At 39.9% G+C, this 26,361-nt stretch overlaps 1 protein-coding gene across 1 annotated transcript; it reads left to right on the plus strand.

Moving 5' to 3' along the window:
- The first annotated feature begins 1,706 nt into the window (after positions 1-1,706).
- tnfaip8l3 (tumor necrosis factor, alpha-induced protein 8-like 3) lies at positions 1,707-22,425 on the plus strand. The gene is made up of 2 exons (XM_075470490.1): positions 1,707-2,043; positions 21,290-22,425. The coding sequence occupies exons 1-2, from the start codon at positions 1,998-2,000 to the stop codon at positions 21,850-21,852; spliced, it is 609 nt and encodes a 202-aa protein (XP_075326605.1). The 5' UTR covers positions 1,707-1,997; the 3' UTR covers positions 21,853-22,425.
- The last annotated feature ends 3,936 nt before the right edge of the window (positions 22,426-26,361 follow it).

The following is a 26,361-nucleotide window of genomic DNA, read 5'->3' on the forward strand; positions in this document are numbered from 1 at the left end:
CAGAATATTTGATGTTATCGCAACACCTAAACTCATTGAGGTATAACAAAATACTTCAATTTATTCATTGCTATAACAATATTCTGCTAACTTGTTATATTATGTTAAGTCAGTGTTCTAACATAAAGCAGCCCAGTCAAGAAAATATGTAAAAAGATAAGTTTCTCCACATGTCCAAAAATAAAGTTCCAGAAATTGTGAGATGTTAACGCTTTTCATCGGGTGCTGTTTTTCCCGTGGAAGCATTTAGACATAATGTGAACCTGTATTTATCTCATTATACTCATTCCTAACCAACTGACAGTAAAGTCAAAAAGGAAAAAAATTGTGTGGCAATATTAGGTCAGATGAGGCTTGAGTTGCATTATTTTGAGTACCAGTCCATGGTTTGACACCACCAAACTCCACCTTCTACTGCCTTATAAATCTCTTCAAACATGTAACAATTGTGCAATATCACATTTGTGACAGTTTCCCCTACAGTCCAAGACATGAGCATGTTACAAATTGAAAAAGAGCATGTTGGCGTTTAACACTTTTGAAGCTTCTGAAATATCGTAATTTGACCATTTTTGATTATGAGCGGCAATTTCACAAAACTTTATGCTTTATTCTGAGACAGAAACATTCTGCTGGTATTTCTCACTGATCAGCTGGAAGTTCATGGAAGGCTGTACTGGTATAACCATAAGTAGATCTGTCCCTGTGAGGCCTTCCAGCATATACATATAGGTATCATAACGTCACCTACCATGTTCATTAACACTAGAAACTCCAAAATAATCTCACAGCTGGTCTTGAAATTGGAATTTAATGATTTGTGTTTTGGTAATCAATTTTTGGGTAGGTTTAGATGTAAAACAGTAACTGTTGAAGGTTAAAAAACTAATAGTTTGTCTAGAAATAAATACTTTCACAGCTGCAACCCCATTTAACAATTTCTTTTTCCTAGCCATCCCAATGGCAAGTCCTCAGCCATCTGAAAAGGACACAAAAGGGATGCAGGTACCCTTATTCAAGCTCTTATGATTACCTAAAGATAAATGTGTGACATGAATGCTTCATTTTTTCTTTTTCTTTTTTTCCATCCTGAAAAAAATACTGTTTCTCAAGCAACGATGAAATATCACATGCCAGAGCATCCTTGACAAACAATCAAACAAAACAACAAGCAACATTAAATAAATGAATAACTGGGATAAGAAAATCTACACATATACTTTGCTTCAGTAATCAAGTAATTAGGGCTGGGGTGCACACACAAACTAATATTTGAATTATCAATAGTAATCTAAACACAAAGTGATTCAAGACCTCTCTGAACCATTTAATGATTACCTGACATCATGTGACCACCACAGATTGTGCATGCCTTTTATATCAGCCAATAACAAGAGGTCATGGGATTTTAACTGCTGGAAATGAATTTCAAGTTACCATGAAGGCGTCTCTCCCATTCCTCTGCTAAAACACAGGCAGTACTTTTACCCAGACACTGAGAGGGAGGGAGAGAGGAAGAGACAGCGCTCACAGCATACAGAAAGAGGTAGAGAAAGAGTTTGAGTGGAGGGAGCAAGGAGCGGCTGAATGTGACAGCACCGAATGAGGGGAGGAGGAGGAGGAGGGACATGGTGGCAGGGAAAAGGGAGGGAGAAAGTGAGAGGGGGGCGGACCGGGAGGGAGTGAGGGGAGGGAGCATCAGACACGGGAAAGTAGATGAGAGGGAGAAGTAAAGAGGGAAACTGAGGGAGTCAAGAACGCAAAAAACAGGAGGATAGCTCAGCAATTCAGACCAGTAGCATTCCTCTCACAACTGCAGAGTTCCTGCTTGGGAGGGGAGGTTCAGCACACAAGGAGCAAACAAAAAAAAAACACACAAGAAGTTCATTTTTATTTCATTGGGTTGAGAAATCTCAAGATTCCCTGAAGAGGAAAGGGAACAAGAAAAGAACGGAATAAGAGAGCTTCTACAGCCTCCAAGCATTCTGAAGGGGAAGATGGATTCAGACTCCGGAGAGCAAAGTGACGGAGACATCTCTGCAGGTAAGCATCAACATCAGTATCTAGTTATCAGTCTATCCAGAGGCTCACTGACTTTGTTCTTCCTGTTTTACGGCACATTTTCAGCATTTTTATCAGTTACTAGACCCTCAGCATATACGTGGGTAGTGTGGCTCATCAACTCTGTGCCACTCCTCTCACAGATGCAGCTCTTTACAATGATCAGCAGCCTATTCTCAAAAAATACTAAATACTTTTTGAGTTCAAGTCTTCCACACTGTATCAATTGCCTGTAGCTTTCTGAGATGTATGTAGGGCGAGCTTCTGGGCGCTCTGTATACTCTGACGATGGTGACAGGCAGAGCCTCAATGACAGTACAGATGAAAGCCGGCTCAGTCACCACCAGGAACAGGCAAGCTCTGACACGTGCAGCCAGTGTCTTCATCAACGCATCCAGCTACAGAGAGAGCACACACTCCCAGAACGCTAATATCTTCCTCCTGTTTGTGATGCAGCACCCGTTCAGAGAGCAAAAAAAAAAAAAAATGTTAAGATTTCGTTTCCTGGAATTTGTGTGTGGTTGTTTCTTTAAAAAGGGAGAGGTTTATGGTGTCAGAGCATAGGGCAACAATTAACTGCAGTGTTGAAAGTTAGACTTTAAACATGCAGATAGACACACAAACGCTCCTGGGAGCTAACTCTTATTGAGTATTTCTCAGCCTTCCACACATGTGGGCGGTTTTCTGAGCTGTGAGTAGTTAAAAGATTCAAGATAGGAGATGAAACGGCCTCGTGGAGAAACATTTGAGTTTGAAGATTTGGAATCAAAGCTGCCTGTGGGAGGTTTTTCACAGTAAAGGGCTGTGCTTTTTTTATCATCGAGAAGTGAAACTTTCCTCTTCACTTTTTTTGTTCACACAGATCTATTTGAAAACTGTGGGTTCCCCTAAATTCATTTTGATCAGACAAATGTAAGCACTGTCACAGAGTCTTTATGGTACACACACCTGAGGTATTAACTGATTTTGATCATTTATTGTTTATTGGTGTCGATGCTGGTGTGGCTTTATTTCAGATTTGTTAGGCAACAAAGAGCTTTCTGTGTTAATTATGCTCTGATGAACCATCTGTCTGTCCATCTGGACATTTTTCTGTCTGTTTTGCAGTCCATTTGCAAAGGAGGAGGAACACAGATTTTAGAGCCAGAAGTCATTATTTACATAATCGGTGGATGATTATTCATCTGTATCATTTTCTGACTTCAGGCACACAAATGAGAATTAAAACATCAACCAACCCGAACTTCAGCGTGAAGCGTGGTCTAGCCAATCCATAAAGACATAAAGCTTTTTTTTCACAGATGCTGTGATGTTCTAAAGCTTCCATGAATGTAACAAGACTTGTCAAGTACTAGGGACAAAGCCTTTTAGACATATCTTAGCTGCTGGAAATGTTGTAGCACATGTTGAATGGAGCACAGACGGCAGGATATTCTTCCCAGTTAAGAGCTCGTAAGAGCCTGACTCATGCTCAGAATGCATCATGCTTTGTTGCTGTGCTTCAGTCCCTTTTCGTCAGCGGACTGTCAGTGAAAAAAAATAGTATGAATCAATTCAAGAGGTTAAATGTTGCACCCATGCCTGAGAAAAGGTATTTTAAAAACAAGTCTATTTTTGAAATTGTGCCATACACAAACATGGCCCTCATTCCTGGAAATGAGGATTGGGGGGGGTATGTAAGCTTCAGGCTTACATACTCCAAAACTCCAGCAGTGTAAATACCGAGGTGTTTTGTTTCAGGTGGCTCTGACTCTCCAGCCTTCTCCTGTTGATGGTAGCCGTTACAGTGTATCTCAATTTTCTTCTTTTCATTTATGTCCTGCCTTTCTTTCACACTTATAAGTGCCTCTGCTTCCCAGCAGAGTCGCACAGTTTCTGAGGGTAATAAGATATCTTCTAACAGGGAAACCAAACGAAAATGAATGCTGTACAGATGTTCATTCATTTTAGATAAAGACAAACAGACTGTTGCTACTGTTCGGCCACTGTCAGGCTACACCCAGCACAGCTCGCCCTTCAGCTCCCAGCCAGCAAAACTCTTTCCTTCTCGCAGCACAGAGAAGGAAATAGTCATTTTCCACAAAACAAATTCAATTCAATTTTACTAACAACATTTAGTAAGTAAATGGCATTTAGTCAGCAGATTTTTTTTCAATTCCCGTCCCTGGAAGTGAAACTATCGGTACTATGTTCATTTAGCTGCATTCCTGCACACACCGCTCACTGGAAGTCTATGCAGCTGCTTAATGTCGGCATTTCAAATTCCCCACCTCTACCTTCAGCACCACGCCTGCATGCTTCAGTTCTAGCTTCCCTCCGATGTCGGTGACATGTCTCCCCATTCCTTCCTGAGCTGTGCACAATGTTTCTTTAAAAGCAGCGTAAAGACACCATACGTTAACATTTACTTCTAATCTACAACGATAGCCTTCAATAAAAGAAAAGACAGTATACATAAAAAAAATGAATGAATCCAAAAGCAAGCTTCTGATGGGCTTAGAGAAAGCGACTTCATTTCCCAACTTTGTGTCAGGTGGAATTAAGGTTGGTGTCTTCTTACAGGGACAGAGCTTCTTTACGCAAAGCAATTTAATTTATTTCTTCATTGTGTTTTTCTATAGTTGTTCCCCTGTTCCCTGCACTTTTGTCTGCTTCAATCACCAGCGTTAAAAAAGAAAAATAAACAAAATCGCAGACACAAAGGATTACATTTTTACCAATAACCATCCAGTCATGCAGCAATCATGCCTCCGACCACATAGCAGCCACAAACTGAATCACCCAGCAGCCCTGTCCTTCCTTCCTGTGGTGGACTGGAGATGACCACACCTGATTATGAGTCAGGGCGCGGCTCACAGTCATCACCTGTTCTCCTACAGGTTTGAAGCTCACAGAGGCTGGACACTGCTTTTTATTAAACTTTAAAATACCCCTGATTTCCACTTTAAACTATTATCCGGTTGTTATATCAGTCTGACATTATGCTGTAGAAGAGAGTTGAATAATCATCCCACGGTTGACTTTTGTCTGATTCATCATGGTGATGCGACTCTTAACACCAAACCCCAATCACCCATCTGTGGAACTATTTCCAGCGGTTTGTTTTACTGTCAGTTTTTCTGACAAAGATAAGCTGTTTGTCTGATGTAATAACAGCTGTGAGATGCATAAGGGCTGTTGATGTCCTTTTATTAGAAAAACCTGCAGACGTTGTTTCATGATACAGCTGAAATCTAATCTTTAGCCATACTAACATATGCTGCAGCTCCCTTCTTTCTGTTAATTACCAAAAAATCCCTGTTGCCCTAAATAGTCCAAAGAGCACTCGGCAACCACAGATGAGCTTCTGCCTCATGATTGCCATGTTGGAAGAATGGCCACATGCTTTACACATACCTTAGACAGGCCGAGCGAGCCGGCTCTGCATACTCTGTGGCACTACCATATGCTGACAGATACACTCTCGCTCATTCTTCTGCTTACACATGGATCCCTGATATTTTTTTCCCCTCTCTGCCTTTAATCTGGCCCACAGATGGAGACTGCACTAAAAACAGCCACACACACACACACACACACACACACACACACACACACACACACACACACACTCAAGACACCAAGAGCTGGTTCTGGAAAATTGTAACAAGAACTGAGGGAAAAGGGAAAAAAAGAGTGAGGCCATAAATGGAAAAGACGACTCAGGAGAAAGTGGTTTGTCCTATAGCTGCGGTAAAAGACAAATCCTATAACTCCCAGGACACTGTTTGTGAAAAAATTTCCCTTATGAGCACATGTATGCATGTATGCACTGACACTGTAATATGGTGGTATTTCACTGGGATAGTGGGACATTTGGAAAGAGAATTGTCTCCCTGCGGCTGAGCTATTGCTGCAACATGGAATTAGATTGTGGAGGCACTTCCACTGGCATTCTAGTCAACGGCCTCATAGACACACATTCAGAAAGCTGTGGTGTAACTCGAGGGCCATTTGAAGCAAAGCAAACAGTTGCGAGTGTGAGGTGAGCTCTTTGGGGGGTGTTGCAGTTTGCATTAATGGAGGGCTGGACGGTTATCAGTGCAGCATCGAGCCTGTACAGATGCCTGATCTGTGGATAATGCGTAATGTGACGCGTCGCATTATTTCTTTTAACACTTGTTTCGACTCTACAGTTATTCCAAATTATTGACAGAAATTGTGAGGGAAAGTTTTGCTTTAGGTGTAGTTTTGGGTTTCAACTTTATGGATGACACAAGATTTCTCCATTAGTGCCAATGAAAAGTCTGACGTGTTTGTGGGAAGCCACAGCCATCTGGGTTTGTCTTACTTAACTCCTCTCAATATACTGTACCCTCACTAAATGCAGATGGTATCAAGCTAAAAATTTCTTTCTACAATAGCAGCATAAATATTTATATAAAAAAACAAGACAGAGCGGGAGGCAGCTTTTTGCACTGCTTTTCACACTTAACTCTGGCCTGACCAAAATGAACTGTGCTGATTATAGTATTTCAAGGTTGTGGTAGGAAAAAGAATAACCACGTTCATCATAATATTTCACAGCAGTCGGTTCAGCAGCATGTCACTTTAAACTGCATTAAAGTTGCAGGTTTAGACATTTTATTGACAATAATGACAACATCGAGACAAAAAAGTTCCACAAGTTGCTTAATGCTTAACATTCAGAATAATTTATGGAATAATAATGTTTAGGCTTAAATGAGAAGTTAGAAGAGAGAAGGTAGGCACCAAAGGTCAGAAACAAATCCACGAATGTGTCTGAGTGTGTGTTTGTGTGGACCACAGTTATTTCCTGGTCATTAGTTAGCAGTGGGTTGGCAGCCAAGAGAGCAAAGGCACTTTGGCTTTACACTGCAGCATATCATGCAGAGTGAGGGCCTTCAAGGCCAAAGCTCACAGTATATCCAGTTTTATCACCCCAATCAAAGCAAGAGCAACCTTTTAATTTAGGCTTCCAGACAGCCGAAGCCCTGCCACATTTCCTGGTTAACCTTTGCCTCCATATCATTTTACCATAAAGGGCTGCTTTTAACTGCTCATATGAAAAGCAGAAATGTCTCCTATTGGCAAGTAGAATTTGAACACCCTGTGAATATTTAGATTATTCTCTCTCATCTAAAAGCAACCTCCAAAACCCTCTGCCTTAATATTATGATGGATTATGGGCCACAAATACCAGAAAGATGGGTTTTCCATGGCTACAATCAAATTACCCATGTCAGTTGTAGCGAGGGCAGCCTGGTCAGGGGGGCAGGGTTCCAGCTCTACATAGGGGCAGTGACAAAATGAGCTTCCCTGTCAGTGATTTGTGGGTTCTCAGTGCCTCGTTTTTACGTAAACCCAGTTAAAGTGAGTGAACTAGTAAACAAACCAGGGGGCCAAAGTTCTGGGGAAAGCTGGCAAGGCCTTGAGGATGGTGCGTGCAAGCCTTTCAGTGTGTGCGTGTTTTTGCGTGCATGTGTGTGTCTCTTTGTAATACGATGCCACGGCATGCTGAGACTTGGCTGGGGTCTGTGAGAGGAGCGACTCACCCAGGGCCGGAAAACACTCACTTCCTTGCCACTCAGTTTTGTAGATGTGGTGAGAAACTGACAGAGAGGAAGAGACAGGGGAAAAAAGAGACCAGATAAGGACGTTTCAGCCAGTTTTTAATACAGCTGCAGATTATGTATAAGGCAATTATGGAGTTTTTGGTCTTGTGGGAGTCTGGGTCTGTTTGGCAACAGCTAAACAATCAATTTGAGGACATATGATTCCATCTCTCTTTCTTCAGCACTGTCTCCCTCATTCTCTCCATCAGTCCTCTACTGTCCTTTTTACTGAAGTGCATCATCTCCAGCTGTGTAGAATGGCTTTGATCGTACATTATGTTCATCTTTTTTATTTTATATTCCTTTTTGATGATTTAGAAAGTCCTTCAAACCTGTCCTCTTGTTTTTCGTCCTTTCCTACTTTCACCACCTCACTTCTATTAATCTTGACTGAAAGGTGTGAAATGAAAACGTACATATTGCCAGTTCTGCCCATTTCCTCCTTCTTTCACTCACCCCGCCTTGCCCCTTTGCAAATAGTCTCTTTTAGATGGAAAATGTTGAATAACTTTGTATCTGATGTCCAGGAAAGATATAGTGAGGATAGTCCAAATATATTATCCTCCACTGTATTTCATCAAGCTTTGGCCAAACAGTCTGTCATTATAGCTCACACACATTCATACCAGACTTTCTAGAAATAGAGTGGCACTTCTCTTAACCAAATAATTCTTTAGGAAGCTTAGCGGCTAGATTCTTTGCTCAGCTGCATTTCCAACTCATTGCATGTCAGTCAAACAGTAGTTTTGGTGCTACTTCCCATTTCTTTGCATTTTGGGTCTGTTTGACTGTAGTTGGTGATCCAGTTATAATGGCTCCTGTTGTGATTGCTTGAATAGAAAAGAAAAAAGAAAACGTTGTGTTACAGAAATCATCATTAGAGATATTCATTATTTTGGGCCTCAACCAACACCCACATAACTGGAGTAGTTTTCCAGAGAAGTTCCCAGAGGATTGAAGCAGAGAAGGGAGACAGCCTCCAGCCCATGCCCAGCTAACCAGCTAACTGTGGCCTGGCTCTCCATGATAGCTAAACAATGGCACAGAGAAGGAAACCACAGCTGGTGAAGACATTAGTTTTACAGCAGAAGTGAGGTCAAAGTGCTAGATTCTCACAGGACCCTGCAGTCCATGCTGGTTCTTAACGGGATGTCCTGGATACCATTTCTCATCCTCAACAGACCACTTGCTCTTCTGGTCTTCATAACAAGTAGTGATTATGATGAAAGCTACAGGCAAGCCAAAAGGTGGAGGTCAAATCACTGCCGTATCTCTCAGTCCCTCTGGTCTCCCTTTCGCTTCTTGTGACAGGCCATCAAGCCTCCGGCACGTTAATCCATCAGACATCTCCTGGCTCTTCTTGCTTTCCCTTCATCCGCCTAGCTGAGCTCTACATGGATATGGCTATTAAAATGAGAGACTGAGAGAGACAAAGAATGAGATCAGGGATGGAAGATTAAATAAGGTTGTGCAGCAGCGAAAGGCAATCTGTTCTTGGGTCCCCTCTGATTCAGAGAGGCTCCTAAGTGCCTTTCCGTGGATTGCTTGTCACAGTAGAGACGTTTATACTAGTCCCAGGATAAACAAGCTTATAGTTTCAAACACTATCTTCTAATGTGTGACAGAGCTCTCCATTAGCCACAGCTGCTATAATATACATCCTTTCTTTATAATTTCCAAAGGTTTGTGTGTTGATGCATTTTCCAGTAATGTTGAGTCAAACTTTGCCTGACATACACAAACTTGCTCAAACTAAATTGCTCGTCAAGCTTTAGTTTTGACTGTTCAATTCCACTGAACTAATCTTTCGTTTGACTTATAATGTTAGCAAAGGATTTATAAAAGGTTTGTAGATGAAAATAAAGACTGTTTCGGGTTAACCTGGAAAAAAAAAATTCCAACTACACCATTACTGACTTGATTACGTATTTTTTTTAATTAAAAGATCCACACATTTATCAATGACTACGCTAACATTTCAGATCTTGTTTAAACTACCAGTTTCAATCTTTTATTTTATGTCTGTGGAACAATAAACAAAAACAAAACACACATGGAATATGATTATTTAAAACTAGATCCAAACCACATTTGGATGTTATTCTGATCCAGTCTCCATAGAGTCCACATGCTCCAATCACTCTGTCAGTTTTCAGATTTAACGCTAGCAATGGCAGCCCTGCTTGGAAGTAACATGGCTGAGATGAGTCTGTAGGACAACGTGGAGGATAGTCTGAGAACGGACGGTGAAATAAATTGCTGACACTTTTGGAGGAGGCTTCCGCACAGGAAAAGCTGGAAGGAACCTGCAGCACAGGAACTAAAGAATTTATGAAGAGATATCTCACGGCATTGAGAGTAGCTTCATATGTGTAGTCACAAACAAGTGATAAATTAAAGGAAAAACATGTCTCTGTGACGTCTGCAGTGGCTCTCCAAAGCTATGTTGAACATTATGCTGTCTGTGTCCGTTTTATCCTATGATGGACATCTCCATCCTGATGGAACTGTTCTCTTTGAGGATCATAATGCATTCTTTGGTTATTTCTGTACTTCAGTATCCATCTACATGCAGCTCATATCATAAAGATTTTTTAGGTTGAGGAAAAATCATTCTTTGACTGAAAAAGTGTCACCAAAAAAAGTGACCACAGTATCAGGCCTTGATTAGACCTCTTACTTGTAAACTTTATTCATAAAGAGTTGGTTGATTGAGGCTGTATCTCATTCCCTGCACCAGCACGTTTTTACTAAATTAAAATTTACAGAAACAAATCAAAACAAATGGAAAGACAAGCTGTGGTAGACTCCACTAGAACAGTCAAAAGACTATTCTTACAAACATCTACTTATTTCCTTGATTTGTTTCTGTGATCATTATTGTTTTCTCCATCTTTATGATACTTATGTTATGTTTGTGACATTAGTCCCTTTTCTGACTCATGCCATCCATAAATAAAATCTGGGTTAAAGCAGAGCACCTGCAAAAAATATAACACCATAAGAAAATGCATTTCTCTTATCATGTTTTTACACAAAGTTAGCAGTTTCCCAGGAAAATATACAATATGCAATCTTACCATTTCTCCTCCGTAAAGCAGCCTTAACCTTTAGATTTCAGTTTTAGCCAGAAACTTGACATGATGGACATTTGTAAAAGGAAATGAACTTTGAACTTGGTGACCCCATTTCACACAAATTAAAGTCACAGAACTGAGTTGCTTATTAACCCTGAAGGTCTTAATGCTCCTCTACATCCTGAGTAGCTGTTAATAGCACTGTGGATGATCTCTTTTAGTACCAGACTATCCTTTCCAATCTTTCCAATCTGTTTCTCATCAAATCATATCTTCCTCAAGCTTCATCATTGCCACTTACTTTCATCTAGAAACAAACACACACATGCATTACAACAGTCTGAGATTGTGCAGGGGCGGTATTTCTGAGTCATCATCTGAGTCGCATTGTGGGAGTCAAAAATATGCCTGTACGGAGCCTTTGCAGGTCCAGAGTGAGTGGAGGAGAGGTATAAAATGATAAAAACTGTATTCCAGTGCTTGAATACTTCTGCAGATGTATGATGGCCTGCACTGAGATGCATTTTTAGGCACTGTATTAACTATACATCTGTGTGCTTAAGTGACAGTGAAATAGTGACACTATTCAACAAGTCAGCAGCCTTTAGATAAGCTCGACAAAATGAATGATTCTCCCCAAGCTTTAATGGTGGAGGTACCAGCTGGCATACAGAACTCCTCCTCTGCCCCCTTCCAAGTGCACTGGCCTCTCAGGCCCGTTTAACACTAACCCAGCAGGCTATTAAACCCCCTTTAATACTGCTGAATGACCCATTCTATTGTTTTCCTCAAGCCTTGTAAATGCAGTCAGAGAGGCTCTGCTGCAGCTCCTTATTGGAAACCAAAAGCAGAGGAAAGGGCCAAGGCAAAAGAAGTGGAAGTCAAGCGGTCACCCTTTTTCACTTCTCCTATCTGAAGAGCATTTTCCTGACATTTTCATTGTACTGATACATTTTTAAAGCTGTGCTTGTACTCTCTGAAATGGCATCTCTGATAGATGGCAGACTTTATGAATAAGGGCTTTACCTTGACACACACGTCTGTCTCCAGTGTGTGAAATATGAATTAATGCAGCTTCTGCTCAAGGTCGGGTTTTCAGCACACCTGAGACCAAAAGGGGATGAAAGAAAATGCCTGAAAAAGAAAATGCCTGGAAAATGATTGCGATGGTAGCGTTTACAGGGTGCAAAGAATAAACTACCAACCAGTCATTTCAGAAAGAGGCACGCAGTTAGAAAACAGTCCTGCCTGTGAATGGAAAATTGGTTGCAGATGGGAAAAAAATGTACATATGGGAATATTTGTAATGGCTTTAAATAGGCTTCACGGATGTGTTGCAGAACTCAACGGTGCTTTTGTTTGTTACCCGAGTGCAACCACACACCTTTGTGCATCTCTGAAATAGTTTGCCTGTCAGCAGCCTTCACTGTTTGACTGTTTGAACTAATAATGTTTGGAGGGGGCTTTCATTGTAAAGCAGTTGACAGTATAGTAAACAGATGTCCCCTTACGCTTGTCTTTTCTACTGTCCTGATTAGCCAGAGGCAAACATCCAACCCCACTTGGAAGAATGGGTAAGAGCACCTGTGCCTGTTGTGTAAATACTAAATTGTGTGTGGTGAAAAAAAAACCAGCATCTGTGCTGACTGTGTGACCTGTTTTTGTCCATACTGAAAACACACATGGTGTCATTAGCAACTTCAGTCATAGAAAACTACTTCAAGTATTTTTATTTCCATGTGTGTATGTGTGTGCCTCATGTTTTGGGGCCCTATCTCTTCACACAGTCACACTGTGAGAAGCTGTCCCTAAAAGGTCCACATAAGATAAATCATTTTCATGTATAGTATGGAGTATAGCGCTAGTTAAGGTTTGGATAAGTTAAAGTAAAAAAAAAAAAGATTTCGGAGAGACTTTCACGGTTAAAAACAGGATTAATAAGATCTCCAAGATCCGTTAATTCCATGTTTCCCATTCATTTTCAATATAAAAAGCCAGTCAATGCACTCAGTTCGTGAAATGTTGCATTCGAAGGTGTTGGCTACTTCCTGCAAATCCAAGGTGTTCATTGCAGACTTGCTGACCTTGGAAACTTCCAGCAAATTTGAAACTATTTATTGTCATTTTAAATGAAGACAGATTCAGCAGATGCAGCCGTGATTCAGGAAGGGAACACCTTTTAATCATTGTAACAGGCACTCTCCTGCAGGCCTATCAAGAGACTAATTCTGAGAAGCAATGCAACCCTTCCAGTTCCCATGGGAGGAAACTTCAGTCAGACATCGAAGGGCTGGTGGGGAAATAAAAGTGGGTAAGCAGTTACATAACTTGGCATAAAAACCCACATTTAAATGTAACCAGTGTCCTGTATCATGAATATCAGACAAACAGTTTGAAAAAAACGTACTTTTCAAGTAAATAGAAATACAACAAATGTATGAAATCTGCTGCTCTTAAATGTTACAACTTTGTAACATTAAAGTATGCAAAACATGTATTTGAGTGAGACATTTATTAAATACTTAAGTTTTATTGATATTGAATGATTTACAGTCAAACTGTGAGTCGAAGAGATCATGTGGCTCTCTGTCAGTTTTTGGAATCAGGGGCTTGTGTTTTAAAAGCACAGCTAAAATGACAAATAGTAGAAGTCTAAAACATTACATCCAGATATTCTGTTTTCATGACAACACCTGTTTTTTTTTAAGAGTGCAGCAAAAATGATTAGAGATTGAATGAATTAACAGCGAAATAATTATGCTGGGAATTAAAGTCTTCTGGAAAAAAATAATTAACAGCTGTTAAACAAATGCAAAAAAGAGCTGCATTCATGTCCTCTAAAAATTGAACTGCCTTGTTTGTATAAGATGTGAACAACAACTGAACTTTCACACGTTCCTCAAATCACTGAAGAAGCTCTGAATATTTCAGACTACACAAAAAACTATCCACAAATTTGGAAAAACAGCTACAAAAAACAGTTAAAGTCAGTAACCTTGTGTCGTATGTATTTTTTCCTCTGGAAACACCGCCCTTAGTCTAATTCTGCTAAAAAAAAAATGGTAAACGGTCTATATTTATGCAGTGCCTTTTAAACCCTGCCTAGGTTCTACAAAGAACTTAACATGTGTTTCTCATCCAACCATTTACACAAACACTCAGTGATTCATATTATATATATACACATATTTGCAGTTGGAAGACGGCCAATCTACCAGCTGAGCCACAGTCGCCCCCGATATCTTAGATCATCACAGGAAATAAAAAAGTTGTTCTTTGGAAGGTGATGATGGCTGTGCTCAACATTCAGTGAATGGCAGATTATTTGTTTTTGCTCTCAACAAAGAAACCTAACATACACAAAGAAATACACACGCTCGCACTGTTGCCTTAGTCGGGCATGTGTGCTCTGTGGCGTTCCGGTTTTTAGGTGCCTCCAGCGTTGACTCAGTAAAGGCCAGTTAGTGTTAGCTGCTGGCCCCCGCTAAAGGCTCATTCTTCTGGTTACTCTGGAATAAGACCAGCACAAGCCTCAGGACTCTTGTCTCACAGTCAGTGTGCCACAGAAATGTCCAGATTAGTCGTTAATGTTTTGCTGAGCTTTATCGCTTTACATAAATAAGAAGCCTGCCAAGGTGCCAGAATCAACTCACTTTATATCCAAAGAAATTATATCCTAGTTATTTTTGTGGATTAACTGCGTAATTGATTGAGTGCATAGTACACAAAGGTTTTACTGAATGCTGACTTTTGCTTTCTTAGAAAGATCAAATTCTAAGACTGAGCAGCGCAGAGCACAACATTGCTTCAAGAACCGCACAGAAGTCACACTCAAGCTTATTTGTCGTTAAGTGATATTCATATAGATTTGCAGCACAGACATTATAACCAGACAGCAAAGCTGCAGCTCAGTCCATCCCCAAAGTCACTTTCACTATGAGGAATAAGCCTCAGGGTCAGTATGAAGAATTGGAACAGTTGCAACTCATGGACACACCAACAATAGTTTGAAACAAACTTGAAAAATCTGAAACGTATACATTTAGATTTCATTTTAGCTGTTTATTGAAGTGAAAGTAAGACTCTGATGCGACTTATTCATGATAATATGCATCATTTTCATTGGCAGTTAGCTAAGCTTGGCACAAAACCTCTAAACCAATGAGTTAACAGTTAATGCAATTCTCATCACAAAACTCAACATGGGTAATTCTTCAGCCATTAGCAAAAAAATTCCCCTCCTTGATTTAAGTCTCTTTTACTAAAATGGAAATGAATCAGAGCAGAGATTTTTAGTTGAACACCTCCTTCAGCAGAGTAGGTTTGGCTGGTCTCCATGTTCCACACTGGATGTATGTTCTGACGCAACGCAGCAGAAAATGTTGACTCAGCCCTCTAAAAACATCAGGCGGAACAAAGAGAGACTGTCTGGTCAACAGCCACAGCCAGAGAGCAGCAAGCACCTTACTAATCCTGATGTTAAAAGTAAACTTTACCAACTCCCAAAACACTCTTATGCAACCACTTTGATGGGCCAGTGCTTCGGCGACTCGCCCTTCATCGGTGGTTTGTTTTCAGTAAATTATTCTCACCATGCTACACCGAGTAACCACTTTACTTTGTGAAAACATAACACTTGAGGACAAGTGAGGCGGAGAAAATAATGAGCAGGTAGCAGAGAAAGTGCAAGAGCAGGAGGAAGATGAAGAACGGGCTAGACAGTTTTCTGGCCATCTCTCTCCTGACAGCATGGAGTCTTCTCTAACTCATCCTGACAGTCTGGTTCATCCATGTCATTCATCACAGACTCTGGGTGACAGGCTGTATGGAAGTGTGTGAGAAAGTTTGGACTTCTCAGTGCCTTTGTGTGCACTTCCCATAATCATCTACCCTCACTTACCCTGTGTGCTAATATTTCTTGCCAGACTCTGAATCACCCACCTCCTCTACCGATGCTCTGACTTTTACTTACTTGTACCCCCCCTACACATTTCTTAATTTTTGCTTACATTCTTCATCTTCATCCCTCTGAGATGTGCAAAAAGACTTGAGTCAAAGCGAATAAGTCAATAGCCACCTGCTGGTCCTCAGAAACAGACTCGAGGCTGTGTGTTGAGGGTGGCAAGAGAAAAATTGGCCTGCTCATCTTCTGTACTTAGAATACAAAAGGTTCCATACATTTCAGTATTGGTTGTAGTAATTAAGGTAATTGGCTTTTTAAATGGACAATAAAAAAATTAATTTCGACAGTAAGTTGTAACACAAATTGGTCTAAATCCAAATCGTCTGCATGACCATTGAACTGACAAGGCCTGCTTTATGGAGCAAGCTGTCACCTTTATCAGTGTGCCAGGGTTTCAGAAATCCATCCAATTGGGTTTCTGAATATCAGAGGCTCAGTGGAACAAAGAACTGCTTGAGAGAAACAGGCAATGACAGTGACAAAGAGAGCCTGTTGATGAGAGCTGCAGATTTGGCTCATGAAAACCAGTAATATATCCTGCTGCTGCTATTCAAATATAATGGAAACTATCATGTTTTTGTTGTGACACTTGTTTGCATGTTATCTATTTGTCACCTCAGGCCATAACGTTACTAGTTTCATAATTTCAAACAAGTCTGCAGGAGCGATCTACTCATACGTTTCACCCAAACTTACATGAAATGTCCTTGAATCGTTTAAAGTAGTGTCATATGCTGGCTTTGGATAAAAGTATATTATACAACTCCAATTCCAAAAAGGTTGGGACCCTGTACAATTCAAATTAAAACAGAATGAAAGGATTTGCAAATCTCAAACCTTGAAAGTGAGACATTTTACTATATCATGAAAAGCATTGGCCCCTCTTGAATTTGATGGCAGAAGCATTTCTCAGAAAAGTTGGTATGATGTCAACAAAAGCCTTGCAAAGTAAGTGGTGGTAAAAAGATGCCACTGGGGAGACATCTTGCACCTAACTAGGTTAATTGAAAACAGATCAGTAACATAGAAAAAGATCACCATGGAAAGCAGAGTCTCTCAGAAATAAAGATGGGAAATATAGCACAATATAAATATCTAAATAAAAATCTGTATATTTATAAATGCAGTAAACACAAGATACTACCATCCCTCAACAGCCATACAGCACTGTAGCCAATCAGAAAAATTCAAAGATCATGTGATATATAACATATATGACATAGCTCTTTTAAAAATAAAGCTAGTTTCTCAGTAAAGCAGAATATAGAAAAATGTAGCATTAAGAAAATGTTTAAAAAATGAACAATCATTTTGGATCGTCTTGAAAGTGTTTCTACCTACCACGGAACAAGGAGCACAGAACAGTAACTTATAAATATGCTTGCTTTTTAGTTTCCTTCTTAATTACTTCTAAATCAGTTAAAGTTACACAAATGAATATATTATTTTAAACATTGCAAAAGTGACTATGTGCAAAGGCAGCCTGTGGTTATGTGATCAAGAGTAGTACGATTTCTGCTGGTATTGCCATAGAAAAGGTAAAGTTCTGATAGAAATAATGATCGGTCCTAAACTAAACCAGGTAGTTTTGTTGCCTAAACATAACAAAACAGCCACTGAAAAAAATTAAACAAAATTTGAATTACAAAAATGCAACTCAAACCACGGTCGACCGTCCCGAAAATGGGTCACGTTTCTTCCGGTCACTGACGGAGGAATTTCTCAGTGTCGAACAGATGATAACGGCAAATTCTTCAGCTTATTTTCACTGCCTCAAAATCGATTTTTAAAAACAGAAGAAAAACAGTCAAACATTAACTATTGTGCCCAACTACAGTAAGAAACTATGGCACGATTAGAAGAACAGTGTCTTTGTGTACATACACAGCAATATTCCAACTACTCACCTCAAACAAAATCTGGCCTTATAATGTTTACATTTTTCAAATAGTGAAGCATTAGTCAGGTTTCACAAGTGACTCGGTTTTTGAAAAACAAGAAGCTTGAAGTCAGAGATAAAAAGCAGTGAAAAGCAATTCGGTGAAAACACAACATTGATGTAACATTGCAATACATTAATTGAATTATTGCTTGCTCTGAGCATTACCTTATTCAGATGACTGTAAACAAAGCTAATGACCTTCATTATATCTTGGTCATTTGTAATTAAAAAAAAGTAACCACCATCAGATTACAAGGGAACTGAGATGGGGTGTTTTCATACTGATCACATTCACGGTTACAGAGTTCTTCATACAGTTTGCAGATAGAAATCTGCTGTTCTATTTCTATAATGAAAGTGCAGAATGATCAGTAACAATAAGCCCAGAAGCATTAACACTTCAGTAGTTAGATAACACTGACAACTGCTGCATGTGCGATATCTTCATACTGTTTAATCACACTTTTATCTAACATACAATAGGTCTCACCACTCCTCTCATGAAGCTGCATGGAAGAGGTGGTGAAAACATCGGATTTTCTGTATCAGGGGAAAGATTGTAGACAAAGGAATTAGCCTTATTTGCTGTTAAATGTCATGGTGGGCTAATTATATTACATGAAATGTCATTTTGCATCAGACCAACGCATGAAATGTCACTTCTCTACATTTATGCGAAATGCCACGGATTGAGTTTCCCCAGTTGTGACGCAGCGTTCAAGCTCTTTTGTGTGCGTGTATTTGAATAACAAACAACCAGATGAAGCGATGATGGTGTGAATTCTAAACAGTCAAATATCTGTCCATTTTAATGAAATTATAATGACAACACAGCAGGTGTTCCTCCCTGAATTTGGGCTCACTACTGCTCTGTGCTAAACCCACTTGGTAATGACACCCCCTTCCACTGTCTTCCGACTCTTTCTGCGTTTACACAAACATGTGGAGGAGGAGGAGGTTGACAGTGTGCCCGGGGAGCGGGAGGGAAAAATGAAGCCTCTTTCCTTTGCTTTATCATAATAGGACTTATCTGGTGTGTAATTTGAAGCGGGGTGGCACCTAAATAAAAAACCCTGTCCACCCTCCCACTCCTCACATTCACAGAGGCGTATGTCATGTCAGGCTACTGGCTTCGCTGTATGAGGACACAAGGAGCCTTTCATGTTCGCCTCCATGATAAATTGTGACTTCAGTGGGACACAACATAAAACAGTGCTTATTCTGGACTTGTAGAGAGACAGTGTTTAAAAAGGTTCTTATCAGAGTACAGCTGTTTGATGTTATCCAGAGGAGATAGTCATTTCTCCCTTAGCCAACAAACTGCACCACCGTTAGCTCAAGGAAGGCCACCACCCTGCTATAGAATGTGCCTGCACCTCATCCAATACTCCTCAGCATTTACATGTTCAGATTGTTCTGTGTTTCTTTTTTCAAGTCTGTTGTTACCCACAAAGAACCTGTTGGTGCCTTGAGTAAAATAAATTGTTGAATATCCAACACTATCCTGAAACTGATACGATTTTGCCTTTGTTTATGCCAAACTTTTATTCATCCAAGAGGAGTTTGCCTCAGCGCTGTGTTGTCATATTTACTGAAACCACAATATTCTGCTACCAATTTTCCTGTTACACAACACTGAGTTGTGCAACGCAGACTGACAAAGACAGAAACAAAGACGTCTGTGTCTTCACCTCAATATAAACTAATCTTCTTATGATCAAACTTTTTAATCACGTAGAGTTTTGAATGGAAGGCCAATGTCATGCTTGTAAAAACTTGGGAAGGGAAGGATGCATGCAATGTTTTCATAACTGCTTGTTTGTTCAGATTCATCCAGCTGTTACATGCAAATGTGCTGAACACTATAAGGGCATTGGTTAAAGACCATAAGAAAATCATGTAGGTACAGAGATGCACCGTTAAACCTGTTGCACTTTTGTATTTTATAGATATTATCAAAAAGCACCAGGGCTGATAAATTCACAAGCAACAATCCTTCAAATGTGCAACATCTTTTAGTATGATAATTCACATCAAATCTAAAGTCCCAACTCCAGCAGCTATTACTTAACTAAAAACTCAGCTTTGTTCTTCAAAATTATACATTTAGAAAACTTTGCCCTGAAAAAAATTGTTATGGCTTGGGTCTGGCTCTACACCTTTTTCCTTATTCAGAGAATGGGGATTTATGAATACTGCATTTCCTTATAGGGATAGTTCGCCTCTTTTGACATGAAGCTATATGACATCCCATATTAGCAATATCATTTATGAACATTGACTTACCCCCCGCTGCGTCCTGTGAGCCGAATTCCAGCTGAGTTTTGGCGTTGACGAAGGTAGTCCGGCTAGTTGGCTGGGGCTAAAAAAATAAAAAGTCTTGCTTCTCAAAACAATATGCGTTCAAAAGAGTAATACATTTGCATCACAAAATCGTCGATCTAGAAAAAGTCAGACCTCACATCGCTTGGCGCTATTTTTGCCTCCCTTGATATCAATGCGTCCAGCCACCTAGCGATAGCCGCACCTGTTACGGTGTTTGCTGCTCGGAAGCAGAGGACTGCTCGGTCTGCTCTTCGGTCTGCACAGTTTACGTTGGACGCATTGATATCAAAAAAGCCTCAGCCTTCAAATAGAGGCCGAGGCTTTTACTTAAACTGCTTAGCGTACCAGGCCTTTGATAGAGGCAGGCCTTTTTCTAATTACCATGGTTATTATTAGGACTTGTCATGTTTTTCTAAAATGCCAGATTTTAATGCCTTAGCTAATCTAAAACAATGCACATAAACACTTGCACTTCTTTCCACATACCTTAGTGTTTATATGCGAGTAAACCAGACCCATTATTCCATTAATTCCTCCATAATCGCAGCAGATGTGCTTTTTTTGTGGATTATCCTACTTTACAATTTGTCTTGAGTACATTGGAATAGTTTAAATTCTGCAGTATATTGTGGAGAGACACCGCATTCTGAATTTAATTAGATAGAAACCTTCCTGTTGTAAACAGATCTTTTATTGTGAAACAGCTTAGTGGATTGATCCAGAGTGGTTCAAGACGAAGGAATCAAATGGTCACTTTGACAAATGTTTAATCAATACAACAAACTGTTGAAAAAAGAAAGGTGGTTATTTAACTGTTTACAAAAAAGAGGTATGAAATCAGATTTGTCACCGCTGATAGGCCACTTGTTTACTCACAGTTCATGCTAAATAGCTGTATAGTCCCACTCCACTGGAGTTTCCTTCCAACAATCTTTTACGTAGAACATACAGGCTGTCTGACCTCGCCTTTCTGAGACTGTGGGTAAAATCCCCAGCCATAGCACTGACTGATGATTTAGCTCATGATATATTATATATTATGGCACATAAGAAATGGACATGTTAACATGGTTAAAAATTTGATTTTGGGGGGACAATTACAGATAAGTTGCAACAGAATTGAGGTTAAATTTTGGATTGATTTTCCGTTTTCGCAGTGTCCTCAACAACAGAATAAACTCATTAAAAATGAATTATTATTATTGTCATAAATTATATAAATGTGATGTTCTGTTCCTTTAATGCATGTTGCAGTGACCTTAAGGTCTGAGCTCACAATGTTTCCCTATCTTTTCTCTTCCTTCAGGACAGGAGAGCTTTAACTCTCGCTCCCTGGCCTTGCAGGCCCAGAAGAAAATTCTGAGTAAAATGGCGACCATGGCAGTAGCCAACATGCTGACAGATGATACCAGCAGTGAGATCCTGGACGAGCTCTATAAGGTGAGCCGGGAGTTCACCAAGAGCAAGAAAGAAGCCCACAAGATCATCAAGGACGTCATCAAGATTGCCCTGAAGATTGGCATCTTATACCGCAACCACCAGTTCAGCCAGGACGAGCTGGACACAGTGGAGCGTTTCAAGAAGAAGATGAACCAGGCCGCCATGACAGCAGTGTCATTCTATGAGGTGGAGTACACCTTTGACAGGAATATTCTGTCAGAGCTCCTGCTGGAGTGCAGGGACCTGCTTCATACCCTGGTTGAGCAGCACCTGACCACACGCTCACACGCACGCATCGATCATGTTTTCAACCATTTTGCCCATGGGGAGTTCTTGGCTGAGCTCTATGGGGATGGAGAGGAGTACAGACTCTCTCTGAGGAAGATCTGCAATGGCATCAACAAACTGCTGGATGAGGGAACGCTTTAACCTCTTGCACTTCACCTTTTTCACCTCTAGCTCCTTTTCTTCTTGCTCCTTTTCTTGCTGGTGTCTCCTGTCTCCTTCCATTTCCTTTTCACTTGCTCACCCCTGGCATCTACGTCCTCTATCTTCTTATTGCTCTTGTCTTCCTGTTTCTTCCATATCCCTTACCATGGAGGTTGTTGTGACATCCTGCTGCTGTGGTTAAATGAGGGAATTTCTTTAGACTGTCCTTCCACTCAGTGGATCATTGCTGCATACCAGGACACCCTGTTTCACATTGTAAGCATTATACAAACCCTTTGTGTGCAAAAGTGTACTGTACCAATGGCCAAAAAAATATAAAGTAGGATGTTTGGAAATGGAAGATAATCAGTTTTAGTAATCAGTCTATGTGTGTGAGTGTGCGTATGTGTGTGTGTGTGTGCGCACATTTGTCTGTGTGGGATTTGCTTGAATAATTTTGTGTAGTGTTTGTACATAAGACCAACAATGCCATGGTGAGTGTGTCATGTTTCTGTGTCAATCTGCTCAATAAAGGTGTAAGACCTGTCTTTTATTAAAGATTTCTTAAGATCATTTTTGTGCAGTTCTTCTGACGGCTCCATGTGAACTGGAAAATTCATAATGAGAGGGCGTTTCTTCCGTCTTGTTTGCTGTCGTAACAATTATTTTCTCCTATGATCAGGATTTCCTTGTCAAAACAAAGAGGAAGACAAGAATTTGCTTTTCCACTTATCTGTTACTTCCTTAATGCCTTAGATTTACCTAAATGTTTTTTTGATCTTTAAATCCCGTGAACACGCAGAGTACCTGATCACAATCACAATGCATCTACCTCAAGGAAAAACGCTAAAGTTTTTTGTGTGCGTAGTCTTTCAGTATGGATGCATAGGGAAATACACATAAAACCGAAATAAGAAAGACAGAAGCCAAACAACAGTAGGCATGTTTTCAAAGAGTCGAAATTATATGACTGCCAGCTGATAATTTGAGACTTTGGTTCAACTATGTTAGCATTAAGCACTGCTAAATACTAGCATTGGATTGACTGTGGTCCTGATTTCTAGCTTAAAAAGTTAGCCGACATAACTGGTTCCTTGGGTTAGATATACAGTATATGAAAAACTAGCTGTTGTATTCATGGTTTTGAGACTGCTGTCTTTACTCTGGAGTTCAGGGGGAGAAAAACTCAGACGTGTTGTTGAAGAAAGCCACAGATGTAAAAGATTTGGAAAATAGTCACAAATGATGCATAAAGCTGCCTCTTTCCTGTTCATTTGACCCATATGCACAGGAAAAGATTCACTAGCACATGTTTTGAAATGAGCAGGAAAATGAGTGATTTCTGGTTCATTAGATGCCCTCTGCTCTGCTCCCAGCTCCCAGAAAACATATTACCGGTGGTTTGGTGAGACTCCAGCTGAATAACTTTGGCAGCCAGAAGAGAAGACGTCCAGTTTTATGTCTCTGTCTCATGTAGAAACACAGAACAGACAGACCACCCACTTTCTGAGCACCCATTAGTACACACAAATACACACATTAATACACATCTCGAGTCAGTTACACAGATGAAATGTGTTTATGTTACTAGACAATGACACTGATGTCATTAACCATTCACTTAATTTACTTTCAACCTCTATTCTTCTTGTCTCCAACTTAATTAGACACTCTGGATATAAGGGCAATAAAAGTATGTCAAAGACACAACATCCGTTTCATAACAACAACACTTTAAACTGCTTTGATCATGGATTTGACTGCATAGGATTTTTCTTTTTTCAGTTAACTATGTAAAAACATGACGGTGCAGTGGACAGTGAAACAATTCTAGGTTTATCTTTCTGTATGGGATTTTGCCTGTTGTCCCTGTGCTTTTGTGGGTTTTCTACAGGTGACTTGCATTCCTCCCACAACCTACAGACATGCATCTTAGGTTATTTGGGGATTCTGAATTGGCTATGTGTTAATGTGAATATGAATAGGTGTGAGTTTGGTGATGGATCACATGTCCAAGATGTACCGTGCCTCTAGAATGTCAGGACAGGCTCCAGCTTCCCTCTGCAGCATGAGGTAGGTATTACTATTGGATGGATCATCAATGTTGTTTTGGGAAGTAAGACTTTTCTTCCATATTATATGTGGCCAAAATCATTTTGGAGAAGACACAAGTTACAAAAAGGGGAAACAAATGGCTGCCTATGACCAGAGTTCAAAACTGTCACCTCCAAAGCCCATTACCAACTGTAGCTTCATACTTAAAGATGCATTGTGCAATATTGTTGTTTAGGAGCAGCAGCGGAAAAGGCTCTATCTCCTCTGAGCTTCCGTTTAGCCCTTGGTACCTCCAGAAGCAGCTGATCAGCTGACCTGAGGCACCGGGCAGGAGCTTAAGGCAATTAAACATCCAATGAGTTTAATATGAGGTGAATAAGAAGTAGCTCTACCAAACCTTTTTTTTCTTTTTATATGTTCGATGGTTTCCTCTTCTTGCCAATCATTTGAATCACACACAAACAATAACTGAAGCTACGTTTTGTGCTGTAGCCCGACATACTGTAGCTATAACACTTTCTTGAGCGAGACTGCGTTACCTCTACATACGTTACCTACGACGTGCCCTGCCTAAGACCAAGTCCACTGGCAACAGCAGGCTCATCACCTTGCTTGTTGATTTTTGGTAATTTTTATATTCATTCAAAAGCAAAATTATTACACAAATATGTGTAAATTAACATGAAAGTGGTTCCAAAATCTTAGGGTACTTTAGAAGAAACAAAAGTAAGCCCTTCCACCAACCATTTTTTACAAAAAGAAATAAATTGATACTTATTGTTTCCTTTACCCCTGAGACGTAGATTTAATGCAAATACTAAAAGGTTAGTTTACCAAACTTTAATTACTTTAATCAAGCTCAAAAAACATCAGATACCACCACAATTCCCAGATTGCAATCAATAATCATTTTCTTCAAAACCAAACTGACACAAACTCAGATCTTATAAATTCCTTGGCCCCTAAATTTGTAACACAGGCTCCATGCCAAGTCAAAAATAACCTGCACGACATAATTGGAGGTCATTTTCTCAGACTTGACAAAGCTCGTCCTGAAGCCATTGCATAACTGTTTCAGAATGCTTGTTTTAAAAATGTTCTTAAATCATTCAAATTTTCATTCGATTATCAATACCCCTCAACCCCACCAAGACATCATAAATATATGCACATAAACTAAAAATGACCAGACGAGAAGCTGAACAAGACCGAACACACAAGCCAGCAAAAAAAATAATACATTATTTTCATCATAGAGTAGGATTGGGCATCTAAATTGCCCTGAAGCATTTTGAACTTCCGAAGCTACCCCAAAGGATCAGAGAGTGAGGAAGGAGTCAGCAGTCATGTTACTTAATGTCAGCTGATGAAAGAGAGGCTGGACTGTTTATAACACCCCTGTAAGGTCACATGTTGGATCTCCACTGCAGGACATGTGACCTTTCAAAATGTTCAAGAATACTGGCTCATTTACTGCAACGGCCTACAGGTGGTAAAATATTTAAATAGTACAGCTAGCAAAATTTAAAAAGGTCATATTAATCCTTGATTGGGCTGTGTCATGTAATATATGTGTAGTGGCGTTTAACCCACAATTAAGCCTCATTAAGAGAAGTTGGCTCAGATTTTGGTGCTCTCTCTAACCTCTCTTTGTACCTCTACTGTGGAATTTAGTAGTTGAGAGGAAAGCATTGGGTGAAGTGACTCTTACAGAGGTCATTGTTTTACAGAGGATGAAATTATAAAAAAGCAAAACACAATTAATAATTAGAAATAAGTTCCTCATTAAATGGTGTAATCAGTGTGATTTTGTAGTCAAGTAACAATTTGCTCTGTCAAAACTGCTGTCAAAATGGTACAAAGAAAGCGCTTCAGATGGAATCTGTTTGCACAGGCCTGCTGACCACAGATATGAATCTGACTGAAATAAATAAGCACCCTGACCACATAATCGACTGTTTGTCCCAAATAACCGCAGGGTATTTTTTTCCTTTCTTACTGAATAAATGAAGTGTTTCCCTGCAAGCTGTCTAAAGAAAGCTTCAAATAGATGGCACATCAAAAGCACCCCCTTCCCTGAGGTTCTGCTGAAATGGAGTCTTTGAGGTCCAAACAGAATTCCCCAGAGTCTGATATGAAGAGAAAACTCCTCTCCTTCCATTTCAGAGTTGTTCCCCAGAGAAATCTTCTCTTTTGGCCTTATCTAAAAACGGAGTCAGAGGGCATTTTTGGAAAGAAACAGAAAAAATAAATTCCATGTTGCTGGTTTGCCCCAACGCCCCTTGCTTGAACACAAGTTCGGTTCACATGCACAAACGGCAACAGTGATTCTCATGAGTTTGGTTTATCCTCATTTTGGTCAAGTGTGCAGTACATTCAATCCAAACAGGTCTTGTAACTTCAAGTTAAATTTTGATCATTAAAACAGCATTACATTTGTGAAAATGTGATGGT

This window comes from Odontesthes bonariensis, chromosome 1, assembly GCF_027942865.1.
Source record: "Odontesthes bonariensis isolate fOdoBon6 chromosome 1, fOdoBon6.hap1, whole genome shotgun sequence".
Classification (NCBI taxonomy): domain Eukaryota; kingdom Metazoa; phylum Chordata; class Actinopteri; order Atheriniformes; family Atherinopsidae; genus Odontesthes; species Odontesthes bonariensis.